The following is a 21,902-nucleotide window of genomic DNA, read 5'->3' on the forward strand; positions in this document are numbered from 1 at the left end:
TATTTTAAAAAACAGAATCTGACAACTGTCCTGGTGCATTTAAGAAATGCTGAAGAGTCAGAGGCAGGAGGACCAAGGCCGTTGGGGGCCATACCTTGGGGAGGGGGACTTAGCTCTGGTAGAACATGTGCCTAGGAAGTGCAAGGCCCTGGACTCCATCCCCAGAACCAGAAGGAAAAAAGACAAAAATCACAAAAACAGACAGCAAGCCAGGAGTGGTAGGGCATGCCTATAATCCCAGCACTCAGGTGGCTACAGCAGGGGATGGCAAGTTCAAAGCCAGCCTGGAGCACAAGTCAGTTCAAGGCTAGCCAATCAGGCTCCTACATATATGAAACTAGTGTTAGGGCATAGTCTGTAAAAGCTAGATTACAATAAATAAACTAATTAATTAAAAAGGACCAGCTACAATAAATTAAACTGGAAAATGCCCAATGAGTCTTTTTTATATCAAATATAGACTATCTACTATGAAAACACTCTTCCAACTGGACCACACCTTGAATTCCTATGAGGTGTCTTTCTTCCCATGGCACACACCTACACAGACACTTCCCACAGTACCCACCTGCACAGACCCTTCCCATAGCACCCACCTACACAGAACCTTCCCATAGCACCCACCTGCACAGACCCTTCCCATGACACACAAATGAACAGACCCTTCCCATGGCACCCACCTGCACAGATCCTTCCCATGGCACCCACCTACACAGAACCTCCCCATGACACCTACCTGCACAGACCCTTCCCATGGCACCCACCTGAACAGACCCTTCCTATGGCACCCACCTGCATACACCCTTCCTATGGCACCCATCTGCACAGACCCTTCCCATGGCACCCATCTGCACAGACCTTTCCCCTAGCACCCACCTGCACAGACCCTTCCCATGGTACACATCTGCACAGACCCTGGTCACAGGACTCATCCATCTCTTGTTAATTAATAACTGGTTGGTTGACAAGTATTTGTTGGGAGTTACCATGCTTACATATTTAACCCTGAATATACCCACTGTAAACTAAAACAGACAACACAGCATATGGATATAGAAATAAGAATCCAGGCTCAGAGCTACCTGGCCTGTAAAAGTATACTTATTTCCCAACTTCTTCCATTTTAGCCAAGCCTTTAAATTCAACTTAATAAAAGCAGGTCACTGGACATGGTGGTACATGCCTTTAATCCCAGCACTTGGGAGGCAGAGGTAGGATGATCTCTGTGAATTTGAAGTCAGCCTGGAGACACAGTTGTAGGCCAGCCAGGGCTACATAGTGAGACTCAGTCACAAAAAGCAAGATGGAGCATTAAGAATTGTATTTTCCTTTGTATGTGGTTGAAGAAGGGACCAAGGCCCTTATATGTTCGTACGTGTTCAGCAAGGGCTCTACCCTGAGCTATAAAACCAGTCCATACAAACAATTGACTGTCTAATCCAGTAGTAAATTAAGAATACTGCGGATGGGAATGAAGTTCAATGATAGAATACTTGCTTTGCATGTACAAGGCTCTAGATTTAATACTCAACACTACAGGGGGAGTATTTTAGAAAAAAGTAATGAAAAATTAGTTTTCTCTAGAAAAATAAGACTTATAACTGAACTTACATGCCAATCTGAATTAGTACACAGTGGCAGGTATTTATTTGGCTTGAGACAGGGTTGTATACAGTCTACGTTGGTCCTGAGGCCTGACCTTCCTTCTCCCTCCCAAATGCTGGGTTGTAGGCATGCTCTGCCATGCAGGGCCACAGCAGTAGTACTGAATGAGTTTGCAAGAGAATACAAAGCATTCTGACAGAAAAACTTTATACATCTTATTTACTTTTTGTAAGAAACAAGGTCAAGTTTGCTAATACAGTATTAGAAAAACATCAATTTCCCCAAAGAGTTACTCTTTTTTTTTTCCCTTCAGTTTTTCGAGACAGGGTTTCTCTGTGTAGCTTTGTGCCTTTCCTGGATCTCGCTCTGTAGCCCAGGCTGGCCTCAAACTCACAGAGATCCGCCTGCCTCTGCCTCCCGAGTGCTGGGATTAAAGGCGTGCGCCACCACCGCCCGGCCAAAGAGTTACTCTTAATCCTTCAATAGTTGAAGAATTTTCTTCTGGAAGTAACCAGTGTCATTCTTTAAGCTTTCAGACTCCTGTCAGTATATTTGCGGGTGGTATGCATGCATGCACACACACACAAATAAATAATTGTAAAAAAGTTTTTAAAAATACAAAATAAATAAATACTATTATGATTTTGTGGTTTTGTGGTTTTCTGCATGTGCAAGGGTGTTTAAGAGTGTGTGTGTGTGTGTGTGTGTGTGTGTGTGTGTGTGTGTGTATAATGCGATGGAATCCCAGGCCCTGTGCATGCTAGGCAAATGCTCTACCACTGAGCTACATGCCCAGCCCTATTATTCCCTGACTATTCTGAGGCCAGGTTTTGTTGTTTGTGTTTGTTTGTTTGTTTGCTTGGTGCTGGCCTGGAACCCTCTAATAAGTTGGCCTAGAATTCACAGAGATCCACCTACCCATGTGGTGAGACTGATATAAACTGATGTAAACTCTCAAACTTCCTGTCTACTTCCTGGTCAAGCAGATACCAACTCCAGGGCTTTCGACTCTCCTGTCCCAAACAACTTGATCCTCAAACCTTCCTCCCCCCTTTGGTTCCACGTACCAGCTTTGACTTCAAATGGCAATTCCAGTTCTTTCAGGGCATCCTTCTTTAATGGGAGGTTTTCTAATTCAACAGCACCTACAAACAAAACACCATGAAATGTTCATCCAAAGACAGTGCTGTTGGCTGTACACAGAGCACTGAAGGGTAACGGCCATGGCAATGCCACCACTAGCCCAAGGGTTCTGTCTGCAGCATTAATCTGACCACCAACTCTGAACCAAAATGACAGCTGAAGAGCAGCGGCCTGAAGAGCTTAGGCAAGATCCTACCTATTTCTGTAATGGGCCAGAGAGTAAATATTTGAAGGCTTTATATCATGACAATTGCATTCCTTTTTTAAAGTTTTTTATTACATTTATTTATTTGTGTGTGTGTCAGGTGTGCGCTGTGCACGTGTGACAGTCAGTGGACAACTTGCAGAAGTCAATTCTCTCCTTCCATCATGTAGGTTCCAGCGATAGAATACGAGTCACCATGCCTGGCAGCAAGCGTCTTTACCCACTGAGCCATCTTGCTGGCATTTCCTTTTCTTTTTTTTTTTTTTAATTTTTTTTTCTTGACTCATGGGTCTCACTATGTTGCCCAGGCTGACCTCAAACTACTGGGCTCATACTATCCCCCTAGCTTAGCCTTCTGAGTAGCTAGGACTAAAGGTATATGCTACTAAACCCAGCTCATTTATTTTTTTCAAAGGTTTAAAAATGTAACAGACAGCTAGGGATTTCAATGGTCACTCACCATACACAAAACCCTGCGTTTGATCCCCACCAAAGAAAATGTAACACCACCACAGTGGTACATTTCTGTAATCACACAGTTCAGAGGTAGAGACAGGGTGAATCAGAAGTTCAGGATCATTCTCAGCTACATAGTGAGTTCAAGGCCAGCCTGGGCCAGGGACTCTGTCAAAAAAAAAAAAAAAAGTAAAAGACAGAATTCCAGAAAGTAGAGACAGAAGGATCAGGAATTTAAGATAATTCTAGACTGCATAGCAAAATTGCGAGCTAGCCTGGTTACATGAGACTCTGTCTCAAAAATAGAGGCCAGGCAGTGAGGGCACATGCCTTTAAACCAGCACTCAGGAGGCAGAGGCAGGAGAATGGATCTCTGTGTTCGAGGCCAGTCTGGTTTACAAAAGTGAGTTCCAGGCCAGCCAGAACTGTTACACAGAGAAACCTTGTCTCAAAAAATAAACAAATAAATAAATAAATAGAGGACAGCAAGATGGTTCAGCAGATAAAGGCACTTGATGCCAAGCCTGAAGACCTGAGTTCAGTCTCCAGGACCCACATAGTGCAAGGAGGGAACAGACTCCCAAAAGTTGTCCTCTGACTTGCACTCTTACGTACGCACGGAAGCACCCACACACAATGAATTAAGTAATATTAGTAAAGTTAGTAAAAGCCATCCTGAGCTAGCAGGTCAGATCGGGCCTGCTGGCTAGTTTGAAGACACCCAGCTTAGGCTAACAGTTCCCACAATACTGCCATCATCTGACTAAGATGTAATGCAGGCTCCTGGGTCCGCCCCAACATCCCCCAAATCAGAATCGCTAAGGTTAAAACACAAGACTCTGCTGTAGTTTTTAACACGGTCCCAGCCTTCAGCAATGCCCTCCTCCCAGAATTGATCATAGGTCACAAAATGCTTGAGAGTCCATGGTTTAGTTAATAAAACTGAACATAGGCATGGTGGCACATGCCTTTAATCCCAGCACTTGGGATGCAGAGGCAGACAGAGCTCTATGAGGCCAGCCTGGTCAATATATACAGTTAATTCTAGGACAGCCAGGGCTATGTAGAGACCCTGTCTCAAACAAACAAACAAACAAACAAAAAGCAACTAAATAAATAAATAAAACTGGTCACCCAAAAGTACTCTTTTTTTCTAGCAAGACCAAATGGTCTCTCTACACCTCCCTTGAGGTATAATAACTGGCCAGAAGGCACAGAAAGAACAGGGCCAGCCTGTATGATGACTCCAGCCTGGGTGTGCCAAGACAGGGCAGCTAGCTAGATTCAGCTCTGCTACCATTTGGATCCAAATATTCACCAAATGAATTAAAGGATTATCCCATCCCATGACACTATTGGGAGGGGGTGGGGCCTTTATGTGGTGGGCCTACTTGGTAGAAGTTAAGGTATTAAGGACATGCCCTTGAAAGGAGTATTGAGCCTGGGGCCCCTCTCTGACTCTGCTTTCCATCTGTCATAGTGTAAGCAGGCCTGCCTGCCAGGGGTTCCCACCATCACTGTAGGCCTAAAGGCAATGGGGCCAAGCAACCCATGTGAACCAAAACTGCACCAAAATAACCTTTCCTCCTTTTCAACTGATTGTCTCAGGTATTTATCACAGTAAGGGAGGACTGACAAACAGACTCACCTGACTGTGCAAATCCATTTGCATATATACAATCAAGCTCTACTCTGTGCAGGCGACAGGGAACATGAGAAAGACATCACACCCTAGCCACGAACTGCTGAGGAGAGGGCCTTGGTATCATACAGCTGCTTGCACAACACAAAACAACTTCTGAGCTACTTGAATCTGTCTGGGATAGGTACTTTTGAGAACGGTGTATAGACAACAACCATTAACTGGTAGAAAGGCCCAGGAATAGGGCAGACAAAGCTCACTGCAAAGATGTAATGGCACAGGCACGTGACTTCCCCAAATAAATGACTATGCAGACTCTAAAAAAGAGGTCAAACCTGCAATTTGGCAGATTCTAAGCAAATGTAGTCTCTTTTTTTTTTGGGGGGGGGGATCCCATATCACATGCTTTAAGACTAACCTAAAGCAAAATAAATCTACATCCAAAGGTGGTGAGACAATTATCATAAAGGAGAAAAACAAATCAGACAATCTTCTCCTTAGGTGAAAATGACTTTCCAACAGAAAACTACCATTTCCTTGTTTGTTTTCAGCACCAGGATTGAAGGCAGGTTCTTGCACATGTGAGGTGAGGGCTCCATGTGCAGCCATGCCCGGGCCCTTTTCTCATGTGCACTGAGATCAGCCTTATTTTTCCATATGCTAACTCGTCACCAAGGCAGGTGGCTCCTGGGTTTGCCTGGCTGCTGTACTGCTCAGAATCATCAGGAACTCACACATAAAACATCAAAGAAGCCGAAGCCGAGAAAGCACAGGAGGTTAAGAAAAGAAAGAAACAGAAGCCAACAGCTAAGGAACAGCAAAAACCACAGTAATGGTTCAAGACGGAAGACATATTAGTCTCCCACACACTCACTCACTCACTCACTCATGTGTGCCCACGGTCTGCCTGGCCTGCCCTGCTGGGAAGGGTCCTGCCCTGCTGGAAAGGACTGCCTGAGACTCAGGCAGTAAAGCACCTGAAGGAGGTAGGCATTTTCGAAGCCAGCATGCCACTCATTGATTTCTAGGCAAACAACTTTCAGGCTTATTCATGGATGGCTCACCCCAAAACTCCTCACCTCACACTGGCCAGAGATCTATTCACTAACACTGGAGTGAACTCGGACCTCAGGCATTTCCGAGCCATCTCTGTTGACTACAGATTCTCCTCACTCTGCTCCAGGTTATTTAAAGGCCAGGCTGAATAGAGCTCAAAAACAGGGGGGAGTTGAAGGGCAGACAGAGTCCTTGCACAACAGACTGACTTTCTGACTCCCCTGGGCCTACAAGCTCCCGGCCTCTGCTCCTCGGATTCACCCACCTGGAGTGTGGCGACCCCTCCTGTGCAACCCACTGAGACCCTTTTCTGTTCACTCAAAAGCCGCCCAGAGGAGCTTTCCCCAGACCCGACAGACAAAACAAAATGCTCCTCTCCTATGAACCCACAAAAAGTGCATAATGTAACTTTTTTGTAATTAAACACAGATTCTCACAGTGTCACCCAGACTAGCCTGGAACTTACTATGTACCCCAGACTTGCTTCCAACTCACAGCAATCCTGCTGCCTCATCCTCTCAAGTGCTGGGACAGCAGGAGCCAGCCCTCACTTGAGGGCTGAAGTGCAACCATTTGGCAATGGCTGCCTTGTGCTGCTGTTTAGTTTGCCTCCCCAACAGGTTAGTGGCTCTGAGGACAGGGACTTTACCGGCTGAGGGGGACAATGACAGTGACAGCACCCACCACTTAGATCTTACTGTGTGCCAAATACTTCATCATTATCCCTCTTTCCCCCAAACAGTGAGCCTCAAACTCAGGCCCTCATAATCTCCCACCCACTCATTCAAAGTAAATGTTCTACCACCAAGCTATAACCACAGCCCCTTTATTATCTCATTAAAAAAATATATATTTACCAGGAATTTGGAAGAGAACAAAAAGGGGTACATGGGAGGGTTTAGAAGGAGGAAAGGGGGGGCGCTGGAGAGATGGCTCAGAGGCTAAGAGCACTGGCTGCTCTTCCAGAGGTCCTGAGTTCAATTCCCAGCAACCACAGGGTGGCTCACAACCATCTGTAATGAGATCTGGTGCCCTCTTCTGGCATGCAGGCAACATGCAGGCAGAACATCGTAGACATAACAAAATAAATCTTAAAAAAAAAAAAAAAAGGAGGGAAGGGGGAAAGGGTATAATTATAATCTCAAACAGATAAAAGAAATATTTTTTAAATATTTAATACATGTGGTGGTTTAAATGAAAATGGCCTCCATAGGCTCTTATATTTGAAAATCTGGTTCCCTAGGTGGTGGACTGTTTAGGAAAGATTAGGAGGTATGGCCTTGTTTGAGAAGGTGTGTCACGGGGGTGGGCTTTGAGGTTTCAAAAGCCCATGCCTGGCCCAGTCTCTGTCTGCAACTTGCAGATCAGATGGGAGCTCTCAGCTCCAGCTACAGCATGATGCCTACCGGCCTGCTCCCATGCTTCCCAAGCCCTCAATTAAATGCCTTCTTCTATTAGTGGCCTTGGTTGTGTGTCTCCTCAGAGCGATAGAACAGTAACTAAGACAACACACTCTAATCTGTAATTTTATTGTATATGTATGGATGTTTTGTATGTATGTCTGTGTCTCTGTGCCACTTCTGTGCCTGGTGCATGTAGAGGCCTGAAGAGGGCGCCATATCCCCTAAAACTGAGTTACAGACAGACAGTTGTGAGCTACTAAGTGGATACACGGAATTGAACCTGGGTCCTTTGGAAGAGCAGCCAGTGCTCTTAACTGCTGAGCCATCTCTCCAGCCCATGTATTATCTCACTCAATCTTCATAACAAGGCAAAGAAATACTACAAGTTGAGTATCCCCTGTATGGGATGCTTGGGATTCACATATTTCAGGTTTGGGGGATTTTCAGATTTTAAATTATTTACATAGATTTTACTGGTTGAGCATTCCCAAACAAAAATAACAAGTTCAAGGCCGGGGTTGTAGTTCCATAGGTGGAGTACTTTCTCTCTCATGCCTGGAGCCAGCGGGTCCATCCCAGGACTGCAGACTGGAGTGCGTACACCTGTAAGCCCAGCACTTGGGATGTGAAGGTAGGAGATCAGAAAGTCAAAGTCATCCTCAGCCACACAGCAAGTGTGAGGCCAGCTGGGCTATTTAAAGAATCCAGAGGTTAGAGATGGTTAGAGAGGGTAGAGCCGACTGCCACCAGGACTAACAACCGAGTGTGATCCCTAGGATCACACCATGGAAGGAGAGAACTGACTCTCACAAGTTATCTTCTGACGTCCACCTACTTCATATGGGGCACACCCCACCCCAATCAACCAATTAATTAATACAATGGAAAGAAAGGGGGAAAAAAGTAAGGGAGGAGAGTGAAAGAGGAAAACTAAATTTTAAAAATATTCAAAATGCAACAAAAAAAAAATTAAAAGCCGGGCAGTGGTGGTGCATGCCTTTACTCCCAGCACTCGAGAGGCAGAGGCAGGCAGATCTCTGTGAGTTCAAGGCCACCCTGATCTACATAGTGAGTTCCAGGACAGCCAGGACTACACAGTGAAACCCTGTCTCGAAAGAAAAAAAAAAATTCAAAATGCAACTACTGTGCTCCAACATCAAAGGCTTTTTGAGCTGTCAATACTAAAGTGCTCTAAGTTTCAAAACATTCCAGACTAAGGTTACTCAACCTGACTATCAGTTTCTCAACTTTAAGATGAGAAAATGAGGCTTAGCAGACAAGCAGTTTGCTCAGAAATCTCAGAGCTGGTTACATGGTAGCACTAGAGGTCATAGGTCTGTCTGCCCTGGGGTGGAAAGAGGGTGGAGAGGGCCTTTAGAGGCCACTCAAATCACATACAGCTTGTAAGTGATGAAAGCCTGACTCTTGGGTGCTTTTCCTGCCGCATCCTTTGGTATCAGTCCCAAGCCTAGAACCTGGCCCACAGCAGGTGCTCACTAAGTGTGGACCAAGTGCAAACTCTGTCCTCCAGTGTTTGGCATTTTAACTACTTGAGTACATGTGCACAGCCAGTCCTGTGCTTCCCATCATGATGACGGATGATGAGGACTCACCTGCACTGAGAGCCCACTACATGCCAAGAACGGCTCTAAGCTCTTTGACCCACATTAACCTACTTGGTCCTCAGAACCCCATGGGATAGTTAATAATTTCTCACATGCAAAAACTGAATAATGTGTTCAAGTTGCTGCTAAATGTTATGACTTGGACACAAACTGTCTGATATAAAAATACATAGTCTTGCCAGGCAGCGGTGGTGCACACCTTTAATCTCAGCACTCAGGAGGCAGAAACAGGAGAATTTCTGTGAGTCCCAAGCCAGCCTGGTCTACAGAGTGAGTTCCAAGACAGCCAAGGCTACACAGAGAAACCCTGTCTCAAAAAACAAAACAAGCTGGGAAGTGGTGGCACACGCCTTTAATCACAGCACTCGGGAGGCAGAGGCAGGCGAATCTCTGTGAGTTCGAGGCCAACCTGGGCTACAGAGTGAGTTCTAGGATTGCTGCGGGCCGCAGGAATATATCATAAGAACTCAGCTGGTTATGGCAGTCACTAGCTGGAAGAATCAGGGAATTCCTCCAGAGGAAGCCAAATCCCAAGGAGTTTTTGGTGTTACTTGGCTTGTTATATATCATCTGTCTTCTGTTATGAAAATCATGTGTGCCTTCATAGTTTTCCCAATTGACTTTTCCCTAAGAAGGGCTAACAGTGTGGACTGATCACTCTCTGGACATATACATTGCAGGTATTTGGAGAACAGCCTCAGGAAAGGCTTTCTCTGGAATCAGATATCTCCCTTAGCCACTTTCAAGGACTACAGGAAACACCACCCAAGTGGGCACCCAACTTCTGAGGATAACAATGATAACAGCCCACCTGCAAGTCTCCTGACTTAAATCTTAAGGTAAATTCGACAAGGAGACACCGCCTAGGAGAGGTGGGTGTTAAGTAATAGCTTTACACAATTTAGCTCGGACCCTCCCTTTATATACCAGGACTTCCAGGGCACAAAGGGGAGAAGAGAAAAGAGAATGGAAGAACTAGATGTGTAAGAACTTGAGAGGAACAAACTGAGATGGGGAAGAACTAGATTGAAGGGCTAGAAGAGAGGACTAGAGGAACAAGATGGAAGATGAGGAAGAGCCAGATGGGGAAGAACAAGATGAGGAAGAGCCAGATGAGAGAGAAGGAGATGGGAGAGGAGCTGATGGGGAAAGAACTAGATAGATGAGAACCTAGAAGGGACAGAACTAGATGAAGGAATTAAGATAGAACCAAGGGGGGACAGTAGATAAATATAGAGAGAAATCAGGCAAGAATGGAGCTAGACATGAGAGCAGAATAGAAGCTGTGCAGAGAGAGAACTATCACAGAATAATAAAGTGTATGAACTAGGAGTTTCTTGTACATAGATTCATTTCTTTTTATCAAAGATTAATTATCAGCTGGTTGTAGATTCTTCACGGACCCTGAGAGGGGACTATCAAGGGGCTGGACCCCCATAGTCCCCGATATAGGATAGGCTCCAAAAGCTACATAGAGAAACACTGTCTCGAAAAAACAAAAAACAAAACAAAAAAGTCTTTATTTTTTTCATTTTTCCCCCTTTTGCACCTTCCAGGCAGTCCAGCCACAAGACCCCACTATCAGTCCAGACACCAGAGCACTGTCTCCTTTGTATCTCCCCATATATTTACAACAGCAAATATTTGCTACTAGATCAGAATAACAGTCTCGTGCCTGTCTAGCACCCTGTGTCTTCAATCCCTACTCTGCTACGTCAAGACCAACAAACTCCATCAGCTCCTCTCGTTACCAGTCCCTCAGTTCACAGTGATGCTCCACATGCTGCGGTGTGCTGTGGGTTCTTAGTAAAGGGGGCACGTTCTTTCATAACTAATACCAATTATGAAAGAAAAACATTCCTCACGGTTTCATCCCATGATCTTTCGTTTGTTTGTTTTAATTCAAGGTCTGTCTACATAGCCCTAGTGTCCTTAAATTCACTATGTAGAGCAGCTCTCTGCCTACCTCTGCCTCTCCACTGCTAGGACTGGAAGATGCCCCACTCCACCAGCTTCATCCCATATATTTAAAAGCCAGAGAGAATAGTCCTTAAAGAGGGTGTGAAAAGTTACCCTAAAGCAACAAAATGATGCATGCAGATATTACAAGACATGTTCTGCTGAACAGAGACAGAGGAGGAGTGACGGAGTGGGTAGAGGGGAGGCAGGGGTAAGGAACAGGAGGAGAGGAGGAAAGGGAAACTGTGATCGGGATGTAAAATAAATTTAAAATTTTAATTAATTAATAAAAGACGTATTCTGTCTAAGCTGTGTGTGGTGGCACATACCTATAATCCCAATATTTGGGAGGCAGAGGCAGGAGGATCAACTCCAGTTTGAAGTTGGCAGAGACTTCATAGTAAGTGTCAGGTTCAGCCAGGGCTACAGACTGAAAAACAACAGGAAGGGCCAGGGTGATGACTCAGAGGGTGAAGGTGCTTCCTGCCCAGCTTGAATATGAGCCTTTGAACATACACGGTGGAAAGACAACCAACTCCCAAAAGTTGTCTTCTGACCTCCCCACACATACTATGGCATGTGTGCCCACAAACATACAAAAGATATAAATGCAACTTTAATCTTTTTTCATTTATTTAATTTCTATGTGTGTTGGTATTTGGCCTGCGTGTATGTCTGTGTGAGGGAGTCGGATCCACTGGAATCTGAGTTACAGACAGTTGTGAGCTGCCATGTGGATGCTGGGAATTGAATCCAGGTCCTTTGGAAGAGCAGCCAATGTTCTTAACCACTGAGCCATCTCTCCAGTCTCCTTCCCTCTTTTTTTTAAGTCAGGGTCCCACATATATAGATCAGGCTGGCCTTGAACTCATGGAGTTTCACCTGCCTCCGCCTCCAAAGTACTGTGATTAAAAGGACGCATCACCACACCTGCACTTAAATTATATATATTTTTTTTCTGCCTAGAAGTGCTGAGATTAGAAATCTGTCACTAGTAAATCTAGAGATACATCCCATGCCTTAAAGCTCCATCAGTTCATCTTGTCAGCAAACAATATGTCACCACCTCACTCTGGAGACACCAGCTCTTAACCAGTGAAGTTGAGTCTGCAATGCTCTCTAGGCCTGTTACCTGCAGCGTTGAGGTACCCGGGCACATCAGTAACCTTCAGAGCAAGAACTTGACACTATGACATACTCATCACTTTTGCTTCCCACTAGCTTCCTTAAAAGAACAGAAGGGAGCCGGGTGCTTCCTGCCCAGCTTGAATATGAGCCTTTGAACATACACGGTGGAAAGAGAACCAACTCCCAAAAGTTGTCCCAAAAGTGTGCGATGGTGGCGCACACCTTTAATCCTAGCACTCAGGAGGCAGAGCCAGATGGATCTCTGTGAGTTCGAGGCCAGCCTGGGCTACCAAGTGAGTTCCAGGAAAGATGCAAAGCTACACAGAGAAACCCTGTCTCAAAAAACCAAAAAAAAAAAAAAAAAAAAAAGAACAGAAGGGAAAGCAGGACAGAGGAGAATACATTCCTGTCTCTAAAGTTTAGTGGATAGCTATTCTAGCCATGACCTTGAAGCACTGCCCCTAGTGAGGTAGGGGTGTGGCCACTCAGGACCCTTAAGACCTGGGATGCACGTGGTGCTCTCTTTGTTCCCTCATTGTTTTGGATGCTGGAGACAGACCAGGCGAAAGAACAGTGTGGGTCTGTGCCTCAGCCTTCCAGGACCCTGCAGTAACTCCTCTGTTCTGTATAGTGAGTTTTCCCTCTCTAATAAATTCCTTTGTCCTTTAAGCAGACTCCATGGATTGCTAGCAACATCTGGACCATTACTAAAGGAAGAAGGGCGTACAGGACAACTAAAGCACACTAGCTCCCACAGCCACCTCACCCAATCCTGAGGAGCCTAGAGGTGGGAACCTCCTGGAACACATCTCTGGTCCTGCTCTCAGAGTGTCAAACCCAGGAGTCACTGATATCCCCTCCAGCCTGGGCCTGGGCAAACCCTATTCCCAGAACACTGGGCCTCCTTCCTCTCCACAAGCTTTGACTTTGCATGCTGGAAGCCAAACTATCTTCTTCTTGAGGAAGAGTCTTACTTTGTATCCCTGGCTGGCTTAGAACTCCATATGTAGAACAGGCTGGCCTGGAACTCACTATGTAGACCGGGCTGTCCTCAAACTCATAGAAATCTACCTGCCTGTGTCTCTCAAGTACTGGGATTAAAGGTGTGTACCATGCCTAGTTCAAATTTCATATTCCTTCTCTACACATATTAAACAGTTCCACTTTGAGCTGGGCAAAGGGAATTTCAATTTTTAAAAAAGGAAAAGAGGAAAGTTGCCGTTTTCCAATTCCCACATTAAATCACAGAACTGAGTGCACCAAGTGCAGGCCAGCAAAGGCTACCATGCCCCAAACCTGGAGTACTTTACTTCTAAGCAAGACAACATGCTGGGGATATAGCTCAGTGGTAGGGCACCAGCCTAGCATCCACAGGGCCCTGTGTTCAATTCCTAGAACCAAAGCCAACTTAAAAAAAGAAACTACTAAGTAAAGCAAGTTCTCAAAGACCTCCAAGTAAAATACTTTAATAAAACTTCTAGTAGATGGCTATGTTGTGTCTATGTGGAAGCAGGCTAGGAGTGTTTCCATGTGATCCTTACAGCAACCACAGGAGGAAGAGCGCCCTCTTTTGCTAAAGAAAATGTGACTCAAAATTTCAATATTGTTGGCCAGGCCGCAGTGGCACACACACTTTAATCCCAGCACTCAGGAGGCAGAAGCAGGCGGATCTCTGTACATTCGAGGCCAGCCTGGTCTACAGAGCGAGATCCAGGACAGGCACCAAAACTACAGAGAAACCCTGTCTTGGAAAAAAAAAAATATTTCAGTATTATCTAGCTAATAAGTAACTGCATTTGAAGCCAAAGTCAATGCCACTATCATGACATAGCACCTGCCTCCATAAAACCTAACTGGGGTAAAGCAGTCACTTTATGTCTTGTTTTGCTTTAAAAAAAAAAAAAATTAGCTGGGCATAGTTGCACACACCTTTAATCCTAGCACTCAGGAGACAGAGGCAGACAGATCTCTGAGTTCAAAACCAGCCTATCTTCATGGTCAGTTCCTAGCTAGACAGCCAAGATTATACAGTGAGACCCTGCCTCAAGAAATTAGATGGAAAGTGTCAGAGAAAGACTCCCTAAATTGGCTTCTGGCCTCTGAACACACCCATGAACTCTCACTTGTGCACAAACATGGGTATTACCACACACACAAACCCACAGGTAAACTACGGCAGGTGAGGTGACTCAGTGGGTAGGGGCAGGTGCCAGGAAGGCTGTTAATGTGAGTTTGACACTCACCCCCAGAACCCACATGGTAGAAGAACCAACTTGCACAAGTTGTCCTCTGACCTCCACATGGGCACCATGACACCTGCATTACCTTCCCACACATAAACAAATAATGTAAATTTTTAATTTAATTAATTAGTTAGGAAAGGAAGGAAGGAAGGAAGGAAGGAAGGAAGGAAAGAAGGGAGGGAGGGGGGAGGGGAGGGGAGGGGAGGGGAGGGGAGGGAAGGGAGACAGGCAGACAGACAGGCCACACCTTACTGAAGAGAAATGAGTGTGCTTACCTTTGAGAAGTGCAACTGAAAGCTGGTCAGTGTTCAGGTTATTGACATATTTCCCCAAATAGGTATTAAGAACCCAGGCCACAAGACCTTCCAACATGACTATTTCCTCTGGAAAAGGTGCTTAGAAATCATGGATCAGTCTTTATTTCTCTCTCTCATGGTCACAGAATCTATAAAAGGAAAAAAAAAAAAAAGGAAATTAACAACAGAATAGCTGGGTGTGGTGGCATATACTTTTAAGCTCAGCACTCCAGAGGCGTAGGCAGACGGATCTCTGGGAGTTCAAGGCCAGCCTGGTCTAGACTTCCAAGCCAGCCAGGGATAAATAACGAGTCCCTGTCTCAAAAACAACAAGACAGAACCTGGATGATTTCTACTGTTGACTTCCTGCTCTGCCAGCCTGCAGGTGGAAGAATGCAAGGGGCGGGCTTATGGAGATGAGGGAGAATGCAAGACCAGAGCCACACTGGTCTTCAGCTACAGGGAAGGTCACTCAGAAACTTACTGAAAATCACTGCAATTTGACTGTGCCTTTTTAATTAACTGTTCTCTGAAATACTTCCTTTGGGGACTAGACTTGGGATCAGATTGCCCTAGTCAGGGTTTTTCACAGGACCAATCTGGCAACATCTGAAGACATTCCTTTTTTTATTCTATGTGTGTGTGTGTGTGTGCACCATATGCATGCAGGAGCCTGTGGGGGCCAGAAGAGGGCATCGGGTCCCCTGGGACTGGAGTTACAGAAGGCTGTGAGCCTCCATGTGGGTGCTGGGAACCTAACCCAACTCCTCTGCAAGAGCTAGTGTTCTTAACTCCCCCACAACCATCTCTCCAGCTCTGTGGAGACATTTTTAATTATTATTACTTCAGATGCTGCTGTGACTATCTTGTGAGGAGGGACTATGGAAGCAGTCAGACATCTTACAATGCCCATGACAACCCCACAGAGCAAAGACTCATCCAGCCCAAATGCTAAGAAGCAGGAACCTAGATCAAAACAAAAATGTCCAAGAAGCTATGTGGATGAAATTCACACTCTACAACACTAGTTAAGGTATCCTAGTTAAAATTTGCAAATTTATTCATTAGGCTCATTCATAAAATCATCTAAATGGGAGGGAAAGGCAGTGCTTTATCACTAATCTTTTTTTTTTTTTTCCAGACCAGGGTCTCATATATCAAAGGCTGGCCTTGAACTCACCATATAGCTGAGGATATAACCTTGAACTTCTGACTCTTGAGGTGCTGGAATTACAAGTGCGCACTACCACATCTGGTTTATGTGGTGCTGAGAATTGATCCTAGGGCTTCAAGCATGCTAGGTGAGCACCCTACCAACTGAGCCACATCTCCAGCCCTATCATTAAACATCCGATAACGTTGACCTAATGCAGTATCTTAGCCAAACACCAGAAATCCTCTGGTTATGGGTTCAGTATTTAGATTCACAATTGCTTGTTACAATAAGTGGTATAATATTGTGCTTACCAGTATTATAAAAAAAAATAATAATTATTATTCTTTTAAACACATACTTAAACACTATAAAGCTTATCAAAATATTGATTGGCACTTAAAGTCAGTTTTCATTTCATCTGGTGTAAACATAACTATGATACTTTGTTTTTGTTTTTGTTTTTCGAGACAGGGTTTCTCCGTGTAGTTTTGCGACTTTCATGGAACTCGCTTTGGAGACCAGGCTGGCCTTGAAGTCACAGAGATCCGCCTGCCTCTGCCTCCGGCATAACTATAATACTTTAGCAAATATTTGTAAAAGGTTTTGCTTGGGGGGCTGGAGTGATGGTTCATTGGTTAAGAGCACTGGCTGTTCTTCCAGAGAACTAGGTTCAATCAATTCTCAGCACCCACATGATGGTTCACAACCATCTGTAGCTCCAGTTCCAGGGGATCTGATGCCCTCTTTGGTCCTCCATGGGCACCAGGCACCCATGTGGTGCACAGACATTCATACAGACAAAACACTTATAATATAAAATAAATTTTTTTTAAAAAAGTTTTTGCCTGAGATTATATAGATGATTTTTACTGTTATATTTAAAAAAAAAAAAAAAAAAAGGTTAACATGAGGGCCGTCCAAATAGCTCAGAGGGTAAAGGCACCTGCTGCAGAAGAGGGCCTGAGTTCCGTCCCCAGGACCCACAGGAAAGAGAGAACTGGTCCAGAAAGCTGTCCTTTGACCTCCACATGCAAGCTGTGGTATGGGGCACACCCACACACAGACTCAAATGCATATACACACAATAAACAAACACAGATTTTAAAAAAAAGGTTAGCACAAGAGAGACTGAAACAAATAAACAAAAAAGGTTTACGTGGGAATCAAGAATGTTGGCACACGACTCTAATCTCACTGCGAGGCGGAGGCAGGTGGATCTCTAGGAGTCTGAGGCCAGCGTGGTCAACACAGAGTTCCAGAACAGCTCAAAACAAACAAACAAAAACAAAAGTTTAAGTAGATTCTCAGATGACTGCGCCAGTGGATCCCAATTAGAACTGTGAGCTGTAAATCTTGCTCTAGGCCATTCATGTTGATCACCAGCCACCACACCAGACATTCCAGATTTCCTGTGGCATGTGTCCCACTTGGAACCAGACTATTTTCAGGATCCTTTCCAAGGACTTTGCCCGATGACTAGTGATTTATCTTAGTGCCAGAAGATACACTCACCCCAAGGAAAAGGCTATTAACACAAAGAAGACCCAGAGCAAAAGCCCCCTAAGAGTTAACCCAGTCTCCAGGGAAGACTGACTTACTTGTCAGTAATATCTAGCACTTCCATGCAAGATTTATTTGTTATCAGGGACAGTTAAAAATCAATTAACTATTCAGGGTGGTGGTGCACAATTTTAATCCCAGCACAAGGGAGGCAGAAGGAGTTTTGAGTTTTAAGGCCAATCTGGTCTATATCTACATAAAGAGTTCCAGGCCAGCCAGGGCACATAGTGAGATCCTGTCTAGATAATAGTATTATTAAAACATTTTGCAGAATACTTGCCTTATTTCTTACAAAAGTTTTTTTTTTTAATGCTCCAGACATAAAACTAAGAAACTGGGGGAGACTCTTCAGTATTTGTTTAAAGAGATCACAAAAACAAGTTTTTATTTTTAATCAAAAATGCTTCACAGTGTAAGTAAAAGAGACATTTCTCTTTTGTCATTTTAAAAAGGTAAATCTATTAAAACACAGTGTGAAACTGACTAGCCTGTTTTACTGTGTGAGCCTCCAACAGTCCTGGGCACCCAGCCAAGGCTGGAGTACGCTTCATTTTTGTTATTGCCATTAATTTCAGCCCTAAACGTCAACTCTCCCTGAAGTGTCAACTCCAGATGTTTTCCCAGTAAAGAGAAACCAGTGTCAAGTCAGCATGATGTCTCAAAGAATGAAGGGACTTGCTACCAAGATTGAAGACCTGAGTTTAATCCCCAGAACCCACATGGTGGAAAGAGAGAACAGATTCCTACAGGTTGTCCTCTGACCACACACACACAAACACCAAATAAATGTAAAATAATTTTACTTTTTCAGCAAACTACTGTCATTTTGTACCCAAGTTCAGGCCCTACCATACTTTACTCTCTATGTGGAAGAATACAAAACACACGGTACAAAGACGTGGACGGTTAGCGCCCTAAAATGTTCCTCTGCTCAGTAAATTGGGGCCCAAGCCAGAAAGCATCCATTAGCTGCTCTAAGCATCTAGACGAGGCTTGAGGCCACTTCAAGGATTCCCTTAAGGAATCCGGTTTCAGGAAGGGCCGCCAGACTGGCCAGAATCCCAGAGTGTTTATATGCTCGGGTCCATCAGGACTTCTAGGCAGCTGTTCGGCAATAACCCCCACCTGGCTTCCCCTATCGGTGTGGCAGGTGACACTGAGGATCTGAACTTGCCCAAAGCCTGGGCAGACAGCCGGACATGACCTTGAGCCAGGCCCCTCCCGAGAGGAGGCCAAACCCGGGAAGGGGAAGCAGCCAATTGAACCCAGGGAGTCCCTCTGCGAGGCAGCCTGGACTGAGAGCTGAGGGATCCCGGGAGCTCTGCCTCAAGGGGACAACTCCGAGCAGGTGTCAGGCTAGGGGTCCACAGGAATGCAAAGCTTCCCTTGCCTTCCCACACCTCCATCGGCTGTCAGAACCCCAAAGCCTGGCTGCAGCAAGGGACAGAACCAAACCTAGAGAAGATGGCTCTCTAGGTTAGTAAGGAAGGCGAAGGGTCCCCTACCTGGAGGTGGAGAGGGGAAGGGAGGGACCCCAGGGACCAGGCCTGATGTCCCCACCCAGAGGTGACCCCAGAGGGGATGGAGGCACTGTAGGATGGAATGACGCCCCGCTGGGGGTGTGCTGAAGGGACACTCGCACGTTGGGATCAGGCCTCGGGAGAAGTGACACCCACAATCCAGGGGTGTCGCCAGGCTGCAGGGACCGGTGCCCCGAGCCCGGGCCTGAGGTGCCGGCGACACTCGGGCTCCGGGGTCCCCGCGAGGGCGCCCGGGCTCCGGGAGAGGCCGGCTGCCGCAGACCCCGAGCCGGGCCGTCTAAGCACAGCCGGGGCGATCGCGGTGGGCGCCGCTCATGAGACCCTCAGCCCTGCCCGCCTCCCCCATACCTGTCGCTGGAGCTGGAGCTATCGCCGTCGCTGCCGCCCTAGCCCGGTTCTGCGAGGCGCTTCCTCTCAGCCACTCCTCAATGGCGCTGACTGGAGCGCTAGACCCGACCAATCGAAAGGCTATGTGTCTGCGCCTGGCCAGCCGAGCACCGAGCCATCGATGGGGCGCCCCCTAGCGTCTGCAGCCGCTCCTGCAGGGCTGCGGCCGCCTCCCAGGATGTTGGGGGCTTAATGCGCAACAACTCAATCAGCCCTGTTTCACAGATGGGGGTAAACTGAGTCCCAGGAGCGTGTAGGGATATAAATGAACCTAGTTCAAACAGTACTGTGCCTTCAAAAACGCCCTGCTTTCTATCCACCTTCCATCTCACCGCACCCACAGGAACCCCTTGACTGTCACCGAAGTCTGTTATTCAAATGATGCCTTTTCTACTTAAACCACCCACCCCACTACACTTTTATTAAAACTCACCTCCTGGACCAGCAAGATGGCTCACCCAGTACAGGAACTTGCAGCCAGGACAGATCACCTGAGTCCAATTTCTAGCACCCACATGGTGAAAGGAGAGCATTGATTCCCACAAGACGTCCTCTGCCTCGGTGCCTGACCATACATACACACAAAATAAATAAATGCAAACGTTTTAACTAAAAAATATTTTCCTCCTTCTGAACACTCAGGAGGATTGATAGTTCGAAGCCAGCTTGGGCTACATAGTGGTTGTGTGGGTGCTGCAAACCAAACTGTTCCTGAGCACAGAGCTATGTCTCCAGCTGCTGTATTTCTTCATAGACCTTATTTGTTTATTTGTTTGCTTGTTTGTCCAGGCTGCCCTGAAACTCCCTATGTAGCTAAAACTCATCTTGAACTCCTGGTCTTCCTTTCTCCACCTCTGGAGAGCTGGAATTGCGATGTGAACCACCGTGCCCAGCTCTTCACAGGACTTAACGCTCCATGAGATGATCTGTATTTGTCTAGTCCTTGGTTATCTTTCCTAAGCCTGACAGCTACTCTAAAACAGATGCTTCATCTTTTCACAGTGGTTACCGCAGCACACACTGTCCGAGCTCCGGGTGACGGCACACACTTGCAACCCCAGCACTTGGGAGGTGGAGGCAGGGGAGGTAGGAGTTCAGGGCCTTCTCAGCTACACAGCCAGTTTGAGACCAGCCTGTACTGCATGAGACCCTACCAGGAAGGAAGGGAGGGAGAGAGGGAGGGGAGGAGGGAGAGGAGGGGGGAGTGGGAGAGAGGGGAAAGGGAAGAAAGGAATTCTCCAGGGTTATCTTATTGGACTAGTGAACACCTAGGGCATTAATGAGACGTGCCTCTGAGTGTGTCTGTGAGGGCTTTTCCAGAGAGCATTAACGGAGGAGTAGGATGAATGTGAGAAAGATGAGGCAGTTTCTCAGACTGAATAAAAAGGAGAAAAGCAGCCGGCGGAGAACAGCTCGGTGGGTAAGATCACTGCTACTCTCACCGAGGACCAGAGTTTAGTTCTCAGCGCCTCATCAGTTGGCTCACAACTGCCTGTAACTCCAGTTCCAGAGGATCCAACACCATTTTCTGGCCCCTAAGCATACTTTTTTCACATGTTACACATACAGACAAGCCGACACACATACATGCATGTAAATACAAATTAATTTTTAAAACTTTTAAATAAAAAAGAAAAAAAAGAGAGCTGAGCACCAACATTTCTCTTTCTCTGCTTCTTGTTATTGACATAGACCAAGTTGTCCCTATCACATGCTTTCTCCACCATGAAACTGTACCCCAAAATGTGAGCCCAAATTAACCCTTACCCCTTATGATGCTGCTAGTAGGGTATTGGGCTACAGTGATGAGAAAAGGTAACTAACACAAAATGAATGAATGAATGAATGTGTAAATGAACACTTCACTCTTCCATTGTCCCAAAAAGAGCAAGGGCAGCATCTAAGGCTCACATAGAAGATGCAGGAAGCTGAATGTCAAGGCTGTAGCGACATGTTCACCATGGTAATTATCCAGCCTCATAACGCTGCACTGATGTGGGTGACTCACTCCTAAGTGAGGCCTGGATTCCCAGGGACCTCTTAGCATCTCAAAGCTGGGTCCTCTTAGCATCTCAAAGTTTAGATGTGGGAACAAAACCTGGGACTCTCCAGATGCGACTCTCCAGATGGAATGCAGGCTAGGTTGGTCAGCACAGATGTGGCTCACTGGGCCAGCCCTTGATTAGCATGTTCTAATAAATAAGCAAGCACCTTCAGCCAGCACTGTCGCTGTGCCCGCAGTCTCCCTACTTTAAAGGCTGAGGCGAGAGGAGACTCGAGCCCAGGAGTTTGAGGCTAGTTGGACAACATGGCAAGACCCCGTCTCAAACAAAACAAAGCCAGGAGCTGGGGAAATGGCTCATCGGTCAAGAACACCTGCTGCTCTTGCAGGGAAACCTGGGTTTGGTTCCCAGCATCCCACAACCATTGGTAACTCTAGTTCCAGGGGGACCTGATGCCTCTTCTGACCACCAAGGACATCAGGAATGCACATGAT

General features: G+C 46.0%; 1 protein-coding gene across 1 annotated transcript in view; it reads right to left on the reverse strand.

Moving 5' to 3' along the window:
• Vps13d (vacuolar protein sorting 13 homolog D) overlaps window positions 1–19,466 on the reverse strand; it is a 234,382-nt gene extending 214,916 nt beyond the window's left edge. The window contains exons 1-3 of the mRNA XM_059255348.1: window positions 19,367–19,466; window positions 14,741–14,910; window positions 2,673–2,750 (exon numbers count right to left, since the gene is read on the reverse strand). Coding sequence (XP_059111331.1) covers window positions 2,673–2,750; window positions 14,741–14,837 — 175 coding nt within the window. The 5' untranslated portion in view covers window positions 14,838–14,910; window positions 19,367–19,466. The remainder of the gene's footprint in view (window positions 1–2,672; window positions 2,751–14,740; window positions 14,911–19,366) is intronic.
• Window positions 19,467–21,902: the final 2,436 nt, after the last annotated feature.

The sequence above is a fragment of the Peromyscus eremicus genome, chromosome 2 (assembly GCF_949786415.1).
Source record: "Peromyscus eremicus chromosome 2, PerEre_H2_v1, whole genome shotgun sequence".
Lineage (NCBI taxonomy): Eukaryota > Metazoa > Chordata > Mammalia > Rodentia > Cricetidae > Peromyscus > Peromyscus eremicus.